General features: G+C 34.9%; 1 protein-coding gene across 1 annotated transcript in view; it reads left to right on the forward strand.

Annotated features, from left to right (window-relative positions):
- LOC149541069 (glutamate receptor 3.4-like) overlaps positions 1-13,876 on the forward strand; it is a 64,840-nt gene that overhangs the window by 27,141 nt on the left and 23,823 nt on the right. The window contains exons 2-3 of the mRNA XM_089802061.1: positions 11,340-12,685; positions 12,869-13,146. Of these exons, the coding sequence (XP_089658187.1) occupies positions 11,340-12,685; positions 12,869-13,146 (1,624 nt within the window). The remainder of the gene's footprint in view (positions 1-11,339; positions 12,686-12,868; positions 13,147-13,876) is intronic.

Here is a 13,876-nt window from a genome sequence, read left to right on the forward strand (position 1 = left end):
ATTTGTAGTGAGACTGTCAATTCTTATTCCTTTTACCTATGCAGTTGGGGATTTGTTCTAGACATTGTTTAGATCATATCTCTACTATTGCAAGTTGATCAATGCTTTCTAGATAAATATGTCTTAAGTTTGGTCCAACCTTGTATTGTTCTTCCTATTCTAATGACCATGTTGGACTTATTGATCTTGTAATGGCATTTCACGATCTGTGATGGTCGGTGACACATTGTTTGATGCTACTACGTTTGTGGTGGACCTCCATGTACAATCACAAGGCATATCAACCTTATCTAGAGGAGTTCTTACAGATTTTGGTGCTGATCTATAAATTGTAATACATTGTCCTCATTATTGGAATTTGTGATTGGATAAGACAACTTATGGTTGGTAATCTTGTATATAAGTAGGGTAATAGTTCCTTTGTAGGGGGTAGTGAGTAGTAGTAGAATTGGCAGTTAGTAAATGATAGCTTGAAGGTTAGAAAGTTTTTTTTTGTAATCAATGAGGCTAGTATGCCTAGAATGTAAGATTGCATGTTTGTAGGCCAATTCAATGTAAATCCATGGTTCTATGTCAATGGGAATATTAATTTAGCTTGTTCATTGTCTTTTTTATCTAATGAGATTTCTAATTTCGTTGTGTTGACTCTAGCTGCAATGTTGGACTATCTCCTTTGGTGAACCTCTTAACCTTGATTGCGTCAAATCTTCATATTGTGAAAGGGGTGACGCATATCCTTGTAGGTGCAGTTAAAGGAGTTTCTATAGGCATAGGAGTATTAGATTCAGGACTATGGGGATGATGCTTTTGCTAAAGTTGACGAGGGTGTGTCTAACAATTCTCTTCCCTTGGTGTTGATAGGAGATCCTAGAATTGATTTTGGTGTTGGCTCCCACTAGGAGGGAGTAGATGGAGTGGCCCCTGTTTCTTCTTTGTAATTAGGTTTATTTTCAAGCAACATGGACCCTTGGGATGGGGACGAAAGCCTTTTTTGTATACTCAGAGGTTTTTTTGAAGGCCAAGGTTTCCACGTCCTTTGATAAATGGTATGGTCTAGAGGACACTAATGAGGACGTCTTGCTTTAGGATATGTTGCTGGAGACTTAAGGATCTACCTCATTGAGCTTGATATCCAAGATAAAAGATCTGAGGGAGGTAAAGCGCTGCCTTTTGATCTTGATTTTATGAGAAAGTAAAGTCTATGAAGATGACTGAGAGGTGAGGGGGGTGAATCAGCTATCCAATCATTAAAATATTTATCAACCTTATTAATCCTTAACCAAGTGAACAATATAATCAGCAACCATAAGAAGATACACATACACAATAACAATAGATATGTTAACTAGGGAAACCCTTGATCAGAGGGAAAACCCCAATGGGGATGGTATTCACAAAATGATATACTAATATAAAAGTTCCTTGTAAGAGGATGGACTCTGTTAGGAGCCAATGAAATAAATTTAGTACATATTAGTCCCTGTTAGGAGACTTTGAATCCTTGTTAGGAGATTCCAAGCCTGTTAGGAGTTGTAGAAGGAAGATGGACCCGCTGTCCAAACAGCTTCAGGGGTAAGATCACCGAACTCATTGTCCAACTGATCTTTGTATTATTCCTTGCAGAATAATAGAAATGAAATAACCTTAGCTCCTTCTCTGTCCTTTTGACCGGACCAAATCTCTTCTGATCTTGATATCGGATCACCAACTTCGCAGCCAATAATCCCTTGGATCACTTACACGCATTTACCAACTTCACATATTACTTGCTTAATTCACACTTGTTTGCATATTGCACTTTTCATACATTGATTTGCAAGGAAAATAACTTTCCTTTATACCATATCCTCAAAATAATTCCTTGAGTCGGTCTTGAGGCTTTCCCAATTAATTATAAGAGGACCTCATTTAGATATTACAAAACATTACATCTTTTCATAATTACAAATCTTTGTTAGCTCACAGTCTTTACTACTTCTCACACGTGTGACCTCTGACCATGCGCACTTACTGATAGGGTGTCTACTATTACTGTCTAACTATGCTCATGACGATTCTATCCTAGTTAAGAGATAAAATCAATCATTAGAAACCACTTATCAGGTACTTTGTTTGCTTACTGTCTTTTGTAATTCATGAATATCTTTCGCATGTCTTCGACTCTTTGTACACACACTTGTCCACTAAACTAGGACACAATGTAGAATACATCCTCAACTGCACTTGATCTGATTGTCAATACATAGTCTGTACGATCTCATTCTCTGTCTTCTACTCTGCAAGTCTACATAGAAGCAATGCTATGTTGACATCAATGACGAACACAGTCATCAATGCAACATGTCATTCATGTAAAGAGTCTCTCCAATGTTTAGGATACTCCCCCAAAGGAATACCATTAACATTCATGGTAACAGATTTATCTCGTGCTTGGCATTTTTGTTATCCAAACTCATGATCCCTTTACCTGTGGAGGGCTTTTCTTTTGACCTTGGGCACAACAGGGATGGTATGGCTGCTTCTATTGGGATTATTTCTAACATTCTCAAATGGGGTTTGCTCTCTCCTCAAATTCATCTTGAGCTTCCCACCATTGCTAACTTTTGGAAATAAATATTGTGGATGTAGACATGGTTACTGGGGGCCTCCATCTTGTTGGGTGGATATTTTGCAACCGACAATTTTGGGTAAAATTCAGTTGCAAAATATGATGACCAACCATAGTGTATGAGACAGAGTCTCTCCTACCATAAAGGGAAGGCTCCCCCTTCTCACCGTTCCTTGGATCAACTCAAGATAAGCAAGAAGTCGAGAGATTTTGTAAAAGGGTGTTACCAATATTCTTTCCTCTCAACTTTTAGGAAAGAATCCACTTACCCGTGGAGCAAGTAATGGGCAGGGTGAAATCTCTAACTACTCTTCTATCTAAAGCTGAAAACGGTGATATCAATAAACTAACACTAACTCAAAAGCTAGCTGAAAGTGTACTGATTGGGCTCTAAGTCCGGTCGTATTTTTATATGAATAAGCTTTACTAATAGGGCACAAAGACTTCCAAAAGTAAAGATATTTTAACTATTTTGTGAATCAAGAAAGAGATATAAGCTACAGACAAAGCTTCTAACTATATATCTCTACAATTGCTCCTAGTCAAAGCTCTGACTCGAATTGCTTCTCAACTCTTTTTACACTTAATTATCAAGAACACAAGATTACATGAATCACAGATAACATATGTAAATCACAGATAAAGCTTCCAATTCACATAGGTAACAATTGCACTCAATCAAAGTCCAATTTCAATTGCTCCTTTGTATTCACTTTTCTATCAAAATAGTGCTACACAAACAAAGCTCTGCTGGCACAATTTCTCCAGAGCTCTTTTGCATACAATAAAAGATAATTTTAGAATAAGAGGGCACTCCTTTATATAGGCAAAGGAGTTGAAAAAAAGATGGAGGAAAAATTGGAAGCAACTCAACCAATTTTGACCTAGTCTAACTAACAAGAAAAATTATCGAGTTACATGCAATTGCACATGCAACTCGCATTACATGTAATTACATCTTTTTATGCAATGCATCCTCTTTGATCTACAAACATAAATAAAAACCAAAAAAAAAAAAAAAAAAAAGAATCTTAAAGATTGTTCTTTAGTGCCTTGAATTTGATGATAACATCACGCACTGCAGGAAGATCAGAAATCTCCATTCTCTTTGATATTGCCTCTATCCTTACTGCATATGCATATGCTGATTGCACAACCTTGGGATTTGTCATCAGAGAATCTTGTAAGTGTTTTACCAAAGATTTATGTGAAGCAAACTTGTTTATTGTGTGAGGACCAAAATCTTCAGAATCTATATCAACATTGACCCTTATTGTATATTTTAAAAGCATTCTTTCAACTGCAATCAGATTACCGTGTTCATCAAGAATCTGACATCCTATTTTCTCTAACTCACATGCGATCCATGTTTCTATTGCTTGGCAATCTCCAAGGGTTGACTGCAACTTTATTAGCATTTTTCTCAATGTTTCTTCTTTGTAGCCCATAAGCCCTTGATATTAGAAGAACATTTCACATGACGAAACAATGTCACATAAACCATGGCATCTAAATCCAACTTAACAATCTCACTCCAGTCATTAAAAATAGCAAGCCAAGATTACTAAATTCTCTCCTTTCTTCTATTTGTTTATTTGTTTTGAATATGATAAATGAAGGTGAGAAAAGATAACATGTATATGAATATTGATTAATATTGAATATTGCGCATAACTAGGGATTTAACTCCAAAACTCCAAGTTTGTTCGAGAATCACTCATTTTTTATAATAGGCAAATATTGATTTAATATCTCCTCATCCTTCACACTCAATACATTTGAACAGATAAAAGGGGAAAATGAAGGATTCTGGAGAAGTATTACTTTATTGTTGCAATTTTTATTTATTATACATTAATTGCATTAATCATTCATTAGATAGAGATTTAGAGATTCAAATCTTTTATGCGCCTAAAAATTCATTTCGACCAATTGAACTTTCTCAAATTGTTTTTTTTTTAAGAACCAGAAATATTTGTGCTAAAACGATAGATGCTAAGAATAATTAAAGACCTTGAACACGTAAAGGATCTTGAAGTACTATTTCTGCATTTTCCTGTCCAAATCCACCTACATTAGGGTTATTCATTAACGACTCATCTGCCTTGATGAATTTGCCTTCTGAAACAAGAAGTTCTGGTCCCAGAGGTACAAAGTCTACCACTTGTCAATCGTTTGATGGATTATCAATAGTTATTTGATATCCACCTTTTCCTTTACAAGCAATTTTACTTATTGTACTGGTTGCTGAAGCGTTGTACATTGTATAGTTGCTTTTCCTCCCATCAGGATAAATTTTTCCTCTTGCTCTATTACCACCTACATATATGGGATATTTCAGGAAGTGAGCTATTGTATTAGTAGTGGGATTTGCTGAAAGGATGGGAAACACAGTTTCACCATATTTTTGACTAGTTATAGGACCTATTATTAAAATATTTTTTTGATTGGGACGATAGTTCTGAAAATAAGATCACCTATTTTTTCCTCAATCTCAGGAGAAATGCGATCCGGAGGAGCTAATTCGAAACCTTCAGGTAAAATAAGAACAACTCCTATATTTAAAGTTCCTTTCTTGCCATTGGCAAGAACTTGTTTTATTTGTTTATCATAGGGTATTTTTACAACTGCTTCAAAAACAATATCAAGAAGCACGGACTGTGGAACTTCAATCTCCACGGGTTTTTTAGCCAAATGACAATTGGCACATACAATACGCCCAGTTGCTTCTTAAGGATTTTCATAACCTTGCTGTGCAAAAATGGGATGTGCATTTGCAATAGATGTGCAAGTCATTATATCTATATCAATATTAAGGCAGAAATTGATTGAGCTATCAACTTTTTTATCCAGTCATCATAAGTTTTTCTATTTTGCATGGTTCAATTTTTTGTTACAATTCTTTTATTTGAAATAAATGGTAGTAGGTAACCATGATAGTTACCTATACTATTTGTCTTGACCTTCTATTAGTGATCACTCATGCTATGAGCACGTGCATTGATATCATATGCTTCTGTCGTGTTTCCCTTTCCTTGTTGCTGACTATGACTTCTGTTTCAATATTTTATCCCACTCTTCCATGTAACTATTGGTCTAACTACCTACGCTGGATAAATTATATAAATTGATGCCAAAATCCGACTGCAATCTGGAGTTGAGTCCATGTTGTGATCTTCCTGTGTAGAGGTGCATGCCACAGTTTAGTATGTTTGCCTTTGATGCTGGGATGTCTATCCTGATTTGGATCTATCCTTATCCTATTGCTCTTGTTTATTATAAATAAGGTGAGTTTTGAGGAGTCACGGACAAATACATTGGTCGTGACCCTTTGACCTTGCTTCTTTGTATGATGATATATATAATAATAGGCATTTTCTTTGATTATATAATAATATATATTTTAATAATAGTTCGATTATATAATTGTTTCTCTGTTCTAATAATAGTTTGATTTGATTATATAGTAATATATATTATTTTATTTTTTATTTTTAATATATATTTTATTTTTATTTTTAGTAATAGTTTGTGACAAGGAAATAGAAATTATTAATGTCGATAGGCATTCTACAATGGCAAAAAGGGTGGAGTGGGTTGGTGCGAGTGTGTTAATATTAACTTGTCTTTCTAGGTTAAATTTGACAACCATCTACATGTCAAAATTTTAAATTTTATTATAAATAGAATATACCATTAAAAATAATTTATCCACAAAATATATATGCTAAAATTATAATCTTTGGAGCTATAAATCATCAATTTTTTTAGAAATAAAAATAAAAATCTTAAATTAGTGAAAAAAAATGGAGATCAAGGAAATATAAATAGTTTTCAGTGTAGTAAATTAAATTTTTCATCATTTTGTAGTAGATATCTATTGGCATTTCTTTAGATATATTTATTTAAGATATCTATACTAGTTATATGATTAAGTTAAATTTGATTGACAACAAAGAAATTAGCCACTATTAAATTGATCAGTAATTGTCAACTATTACATTTTTATATTAAAAAAATGAATTTATTATTTATTTTCTTTAATATTTAAAATCGAGAATAATCATAATTTTGTGGAATCAATTGTTTACCCTAATTCTGGGGGGTCATTACAGATTGACAAAATGTCAAACATTTGCATGGTAAAAAAATGGTGTTTGTCAAAGTTAGAACCAGCAGGAGTTCTTACAGTCACACACATACAAGTAAGGTGGAGCTTTTTATGGTCGTTCTTATCCCTCCATACAAGCACTGAGACTCTTGACTAATGCATCGATGTGTATTTATGTGGTTTTGAGAGTTCCTGAGACTTAACCAGTGGATCTTTAATCAGACTGTTTTGTGAATACACTCCTTGTTCTTGATTTAGTTTTGTGGTAGATTTCCTTAAGAAAGCTGCCTTCTATTATGTTTGATATGAAAATTCATGAAATGTTTTGTGGCATGATGGTTTATTTTTTGATCAATTTTGATTGTGACAGCACAAAATTTTTTGCTCTACTTATCACTGCTTGATGATATTGATGTTATTTATTGTTGCCTCATACAAATTTCATGGTGTTTTTGAAAGTAAGGCAGGGTTCCTCTATGTTAGTTGACCCTAAAAGACATATATTTCTTTTTGAGTTCACTTTATTTTTTGTCATTTGACAGTTTTCTAAATGATTAAGTTGCAGATGGTTTTGATTCTCCTGGTGTCAATCACAGATTGCCCAATATTTGTGTCACGGGTATTTTGTTTCAGTTTTCCTTTTTGGAAATATGCATATGATTTTTCCTCTCTCCTTTGTCCTTGATGTGAATATGGAGAGAGTTTACTGTTTTTGACACCGAGGGCAAAGGGGGAGTTTGTTGCTCCTACCCTTGTTCTTGATGCCTGAACACTAATTTCAGTTTGCATTTTCATGGAAGTACTTAGCACTTGATACTTGGTTGGGCAGTGGCACTTCATATGATATTTGATATTCAGGAAGAGATCAGCATTGTGCGCATATGAAGTATAATGATTAGTTTTTTATATGGGACACATTTGATACGTGCTAATTTGCATTTACAGTGGTACATTGTTAATATGAGTATTGCCAAGGTGATAGGTTTGAATGTGATCAGTTTACATGATCAATGCCTGATTTAAGTTTCAGTATGATATATAGGTCTGATTCGCATAGCACATACAACTTACTTGGTGATCCCGTGCATGACAGTGATATGTCATTTGATTGCTGCATATCTCTACTCTATTGGCATGAAACAAGAAGAATGAGATAGTTTGGATAAGAGATATATTGTTGGTATAATGACAGGTTTGATTAGCACTAATACCTAATATGATTTGCCAATTTTAGTCAGATTATGTGATGTGCAATGTTGATTCACAAATTCATCATTATGTTTCCAAAAGATGCATTCCCAGTCACTGATGTAATAGTTACTTGTATTTGTCTTGGCTCTTGCATTTGAAGTCAGTTTACAAACTCATTTTGATATTCAAGTTGAACTACCAGTTAAAACATTTCTTAGTCACTTAAGTGACTTGATGGCAGTTGTAATTTAAATTTGAGAGAATAATGTTCATGGTGGTGGGGGCAAGCCTTTTGGTTGGCCTTGCGTATGTGATTAAAGATTTAACATTTGTATGTTGTATTACACAACACTTAGCACCAAGTGGTGCTAAGGTTGTGATATTGGCATTTATGTGATGTGAGCATTAATGAGATTCAAAGCATGAAATGACATACGTGACAATCAGCATGTGATTACTTGAAACTTGGAACACATTGTTATAGTCATCTTGTTAATCCTTAAGATAGAATGAGCTAGGCCACAACCCGACCTAGGGTACGGGCATGGAGTTGTTGAGAATCTATTTGTCGGCAGCATACTGTTGAGATGAGAACATTGTTGAATCAGTTTTTGAGTTCGAGCAGAGATTTGCAAACCGTTTTGGAGATTGTGAGAAGATTTGGATACAGAAACCATGTAATTGAAAGAATGGTTCTAATTGGTTATGTACAAGTTCTTTCATTTCATGCCTTGTTTTTCGTCTTATTTAGTATGTGTTGAGTTTTTGTTTAAATCTGTTCCAGTTAATGAACTTTGTTAAAGTTTCTCTCGTCTAGATTTTTTGCTTAAGGTTTTAAAGAAAGTTGTTCCTCTATTGTGTGTTGTGAAATCTTTCTTTACTTTCTTAAGTCCGGGATTGGTTGAATGTGTTCTTGGTCAAGCACATGGGATTCTGATGATTCTTTGTGTATATATATAGTTGAGCTTTCTGTTTAATACCCATGGTACATATTTTTTATACTGTTTTTGTTAAGGGTTTAATAAACCCTAATAGGGTTTCATGTTTTTTCAAAGACGATTAACACTGTTAAACCCTAGTTTGTATATGCAACAAACATATTGTTAATCTCTCAAAAACAGTCTTCTCAACCCTAGTCAAGGGTTGTCAAGTTCATGATGTTACTAAAACTATTTTTTCAAATCTTGTATTATTGGGTTGTTGAATCTTGAAACATGTTTTTGTTTTGTCTAAACTCATGTTACCAGTCCTCTTCATCCTGTGATTAAGGGTTTGGTTAGACACTTTGGTTACTCTATTTCTTTTTTAAGTAAACTTTAATTAACAGTGATATTTGGAGACAAGTTTTCAGGCTTCATAAAAGACAATTTGATGGCAAACAATTTTCTATGACAATCAAATTTTGACACGTCTAATTAGTCATGTGAATAAGGTGCATAGACAGTTTCTGAGAAGTTGTAAATCAGTTTTCAATGGCAGTTCTATTTTATTTTATCAGTAAGGGACATTATATAAGCATGACATTGGGAACATTATCAGTGTGCAAAAAAAGAGCTTGGGTTTTCATGAAACATTGGTTGTTTATACAGTTTATTGTGCATATTGGTTTCAAAAAGTAGAAGTATTTGGCAAAGAGTGCAGTTTTCCTAATTTGATATGATGCATTGTGAAGTATAGAGTGTCACATGTACTCAATAATATATTGTATATTAAGTTGTTATTACCATTCTTTATTCAGATATTCTAACTCTGTATGAAAATTAAGATTGTAAAAGTGAGGCATTGTAAGTCGAGTGAGCCATTGTAAGTCCAGCAAGACTTTGATAAGGCCAGTGAGGTATTTTTCTCTAGTGAGGCATTTTTCCAATGGGCCGAGACAGCCTGTGAGCCATTTGTAAAAAACATATTTTCAGATAAGCTAACGAGGCAGTTTCGAGTGGTTTTATTTATTCAAAAGGGTTACCACACAGGAAATAGTGTCATGAGTTTATGTGTTATTTGGTCTCTTTGATTTACTTGTCTATGTAATGTGATTCAGTTTTTAAGTCTGCTCTATTTTGATCAGTACTTCCATACAAGTCTTGAATGTCTTGGGTGTATTTTTTATATTCCAAGTTATTCCTTTGATCTGCCTGAACACACATTAAGTATCAGTGATTTGAAATAATACTTTCTGTTCACATTGATTATGGTTATGTTGAGTTGATCAAGAGGTCTTGATATCTTTTTAGGTTTCTTCAAAGTCTATTTAAGATCAATTGTTATTGGTGTACTACTGATTCACCTTTCTTAGTGGTATCGTACTGCAATAGTTCATTACCATTGATAATTTCACTAATCTAGAACTAGTTCTCTTTATGCTCAATTTAGTATTTTGGCTAAATTTGGTTCTGCACTGCTAAATAGTGTTAACTCTACTCCAAGATGGGGGTGTGGGAGCAAGTACTCCGTTGATTCCTCTCAGTTGTACTATCTCCACAGAATTGGGGTTTCCTCTTTTCTACACATTGACCTTCATGCAAATGTGCAGTCTTTTGAGGTTCCTCTTGTTGAGGAGCATTCATTTTCTCATGGAAATAGTGAGTTGCAGGTTATGAATTTGGTTTTGACTGCCTTGGGTGGCCATATTGCTAAAAGAAGATTCCCTTGTAAGAGGTCAAAATTAAAATTGATAATGTCTTGGAGGGTGCTCCATCTGAGTCTCCTCCTTTTAAAAGTGATTAAACTGTTCAATTTCTTCTCTTCACCTATCTGGAGGCCTTGGATGAAGATGAATTTCAAACTGCCTTGACAATCTTGTTGGTCCCTGCCACTCCCTCATTCTCTGACGGCTTCTTCTGGTTTCTTGCATTGGTCAAAAGCAATTTTCTGTTAGTTTTAGTTGTCTTTTGTCTCACCTCTTGCGAGTCTTGTTTTTTTCGCTGTTTAGCCTCTTTTTTTTCCAGCTTTTTACTCTGGTTGTTCTTTGTATTGGGTTTGGGCCCTTCTCACTTTACCTAATTAAAACAATCTTCATATTGCTCTTCATCAAAAACATCAAAATCAAACATTTGGTCCAATTTCACTTGAACCACAATGAGTAACAAAGTTGAAACATAAAATTACTCTTAGTCGACTCCAACTTACTGTGATCACTTGCAGCTGATTGCAAGCCCTTCATTAAACCCGAAAGGAATAGAGAAGAGCAAAACCCTTCCACAATGCAATTAGAATTTTCTGTTAACCGAATCATGCATTGACCAACTGATAAAAAGGCTACACTTAGATTTTCTATTTCAGGTTATGTAGCAAGCATTATTCTCTGCTATTTTTACTACACTTCAGAATGTTACAGCATTACAGAGATATTTTCATTGTTGCTTCTCTTTCTCATAAGATGGACTCATAGCAATGGCTAATTCCTGCTAGTTTATATATCATTAATTGCAGCATTTGAGCTGTCAAAAAAAGATGTGGTGGCAATTATAGGACCGGAATCCTCCATGAATGCTCATGTTATTTCACACATAGCAAATGGACTACAATTACCACTTCTATCTTTTGGAGCAACTGATCCAAGTCTCTCTTCACCTCAGTACCCTTATTTTCTTCGCTTTACGCATAGTGATTCCTCTGAGATGATGGCAGTTGCTGCTATAATCAGACATTTTATCTGGAAAGAGGTTGTTGCAGTTTATGTAGATGATGAATATGGGAGAAACGGAATAAATGCACTTGGTGACGCATTTGGAAATAATGCTGATATTGTTCTTCATAAACATTCAATACCTCCAGGAACCACTAAAAGTGACCTGCGAAGTAAATTGAAAGATTTGTCTTTGATGGCAACTCGAGTTTTTGTTGTTCATATGAATCCAGATGATGGCACAAAGCTTTTCAGTGAAGCACACCAACTTGGAATGATAAGCAATGGCTATGTGTGGATTGCCACAGATTGGCTATCCACTGTTTTGGATTCCCTTTCAATTGATTCAGATACATTGGATTCACTAGAAGGAGTCATTTCTATGCGGAAATATATTCCAAATTCTGATCGGCTACACGCATTTTTGATAAGATGGAACAATCTCCTGAAATCTAGAACTGTTGATGCAGGCCTCAATGTGTTTGGATTGTTTGCTTATGATACAGTGTGGGCAGTTGCTTGTGCTATTGATACATTTTTTAAAAATGGGGGAAATATTAATTTTACGTATCATCCTCAGATATCCGCTTCCAGGGAAAATAATTCAGAGTTAACTAATTTCAAGGTCTTCAGAGGAGGCTCACAGCTGCACACAATTTTATTACAGACTAACATTAAAGGCTTAACTGGTTCAGTCCAAATGAATGAAAATGGTGATTTGCTTGGTTCGACTTTTGAGATAATTAATATAGCTCAAAGTGGCATCCACAAGGTGACTTATTGGTCAAACATATCAGCCTTATCTGTTATTCCTCCTGAGAGTGGAGTTTTAATCTCACACAACAAATCTAATCTGAATAAAGAAGTTTATGATGTCACATGGCCCGGAGGTAGGAAACATACGCCACAAGGGTGGACAGTCCCAAACAATGGTGGGCGGCTTAGGGTTGCAGTTCCTTTTAGAAAAGGAGGATTTGAAAAGTTGGGAAAAGTAGTACAAGGTTCTAATGCAACGAGCGGTTACTGCATTAATGTGTTTTCTGCTGCAATAAAGATGCTACCTTATCATGTTCCTTATGATTTTTTAGTGTATGGAAGTGATGAGTCACCTCCCATGTATGATGATCTTGTGAAAGAAGTTGCATTAAAGGTTCATATCTGAACTTCTTGTTTAATTTAATATTCAATTAATACATTTGTTTCATAATTCATTCTCTACACTTTTAGTTTCCATATATTTCTGGGACAACATAGGTTCATGCATAAAATAGATAACCATATTTATAACATCATAAAAAGCTACTTACAGCTACTTGCAGCTCAAATCCTGCAGAAATTCGATGTAGCAGTTGGGGACATTTCAATTTTGAAAAGAAGATCAATATATGTGGACTTTACCCAACCTTATGCAGCTTCTGACTTGGTTGTGGTGGTTCCTGTCAAGAAGTTGAGTTCAAATCCTTGGGCTTTCTTGCAGCCATTTACACGTGAGATGTGGTTTGCAACTATTGCATTCTTTCTTGCCATTGGAGCTATTATGTGGCTTTTGGAACACAAATTAAACATGGAGTTCAGAGGGGGACCAATGAAGCAATTTGTTACCATCCTTTCGTATGTGCAGCTTCTTCCTTAATCATGTTTGAATTTATGCTCACATTAAAATTTTTCAAGATATTACTTTTCAATTTATATCCAAATGAGCAATGGTTAATATTAATGATTAATTAAAATCTGTTTTTCTGAGTTTCCATGATGCAGCACTTTCTTGAGGAACCTGCAAATTATTCTTCAAAATATACCCTGTCCTGACATATCTAACAAAATTCTACTGCAGAAAATTCATGTAGAAATAATAAAACACACTCAGATTATCATTAGAAACGCATAATCAGTAGATTCTTTTATATTCAATAACTAGAAAGAAACAAAGCAATTGCAAATGAAGACTAATTAGCCAGTTGATAAGTTAAATTCATTAATGTCCAACTAGAGATCACCAAAAGCGTCTAAGGGACTGAAAGCGTACAACAAAGGAGACAATGCACAACAGGAACACCAAATGATGCTCGGGAAAGAGAAAGCAAAGAACAAGAAAGAAAGCATAAGAGAAAGAAGACCAAAGAGGCAAGGACTAGGGGTCCTTCCTCTAAGGAAAGAAGTTGCACATAGAAGAGTATGGACTAGGGCAGCCAGGGGCTCTAGTTTGTCTCTGAATACTATTGGAGGAGTGACGATACCAAGAGAACCCACTAGGGGCCCTAGTCTGTTTCTAGAGGAGTGATGCTTCCAATTGAACCCGTTGCAGGGTCTGACAGACTTGGAGTGACAAGTGGTTGGAGTG

This window comes from Cupressus sempervirens, chromosome 9 (assembly GCF_028749045.1).
Source record: "Cupressus sempervirens isolate cs-2001-9-10 chromosome 9, ASM2874904v1, whole genome shotgun sequence".
NCBI classification, from domain to species: Eukaryota; Viridiplantae; Streptophyta; class Pinopsida; order Cupressales; family Cupressaceae; genus Cupressus; species Cupressus sempervirens.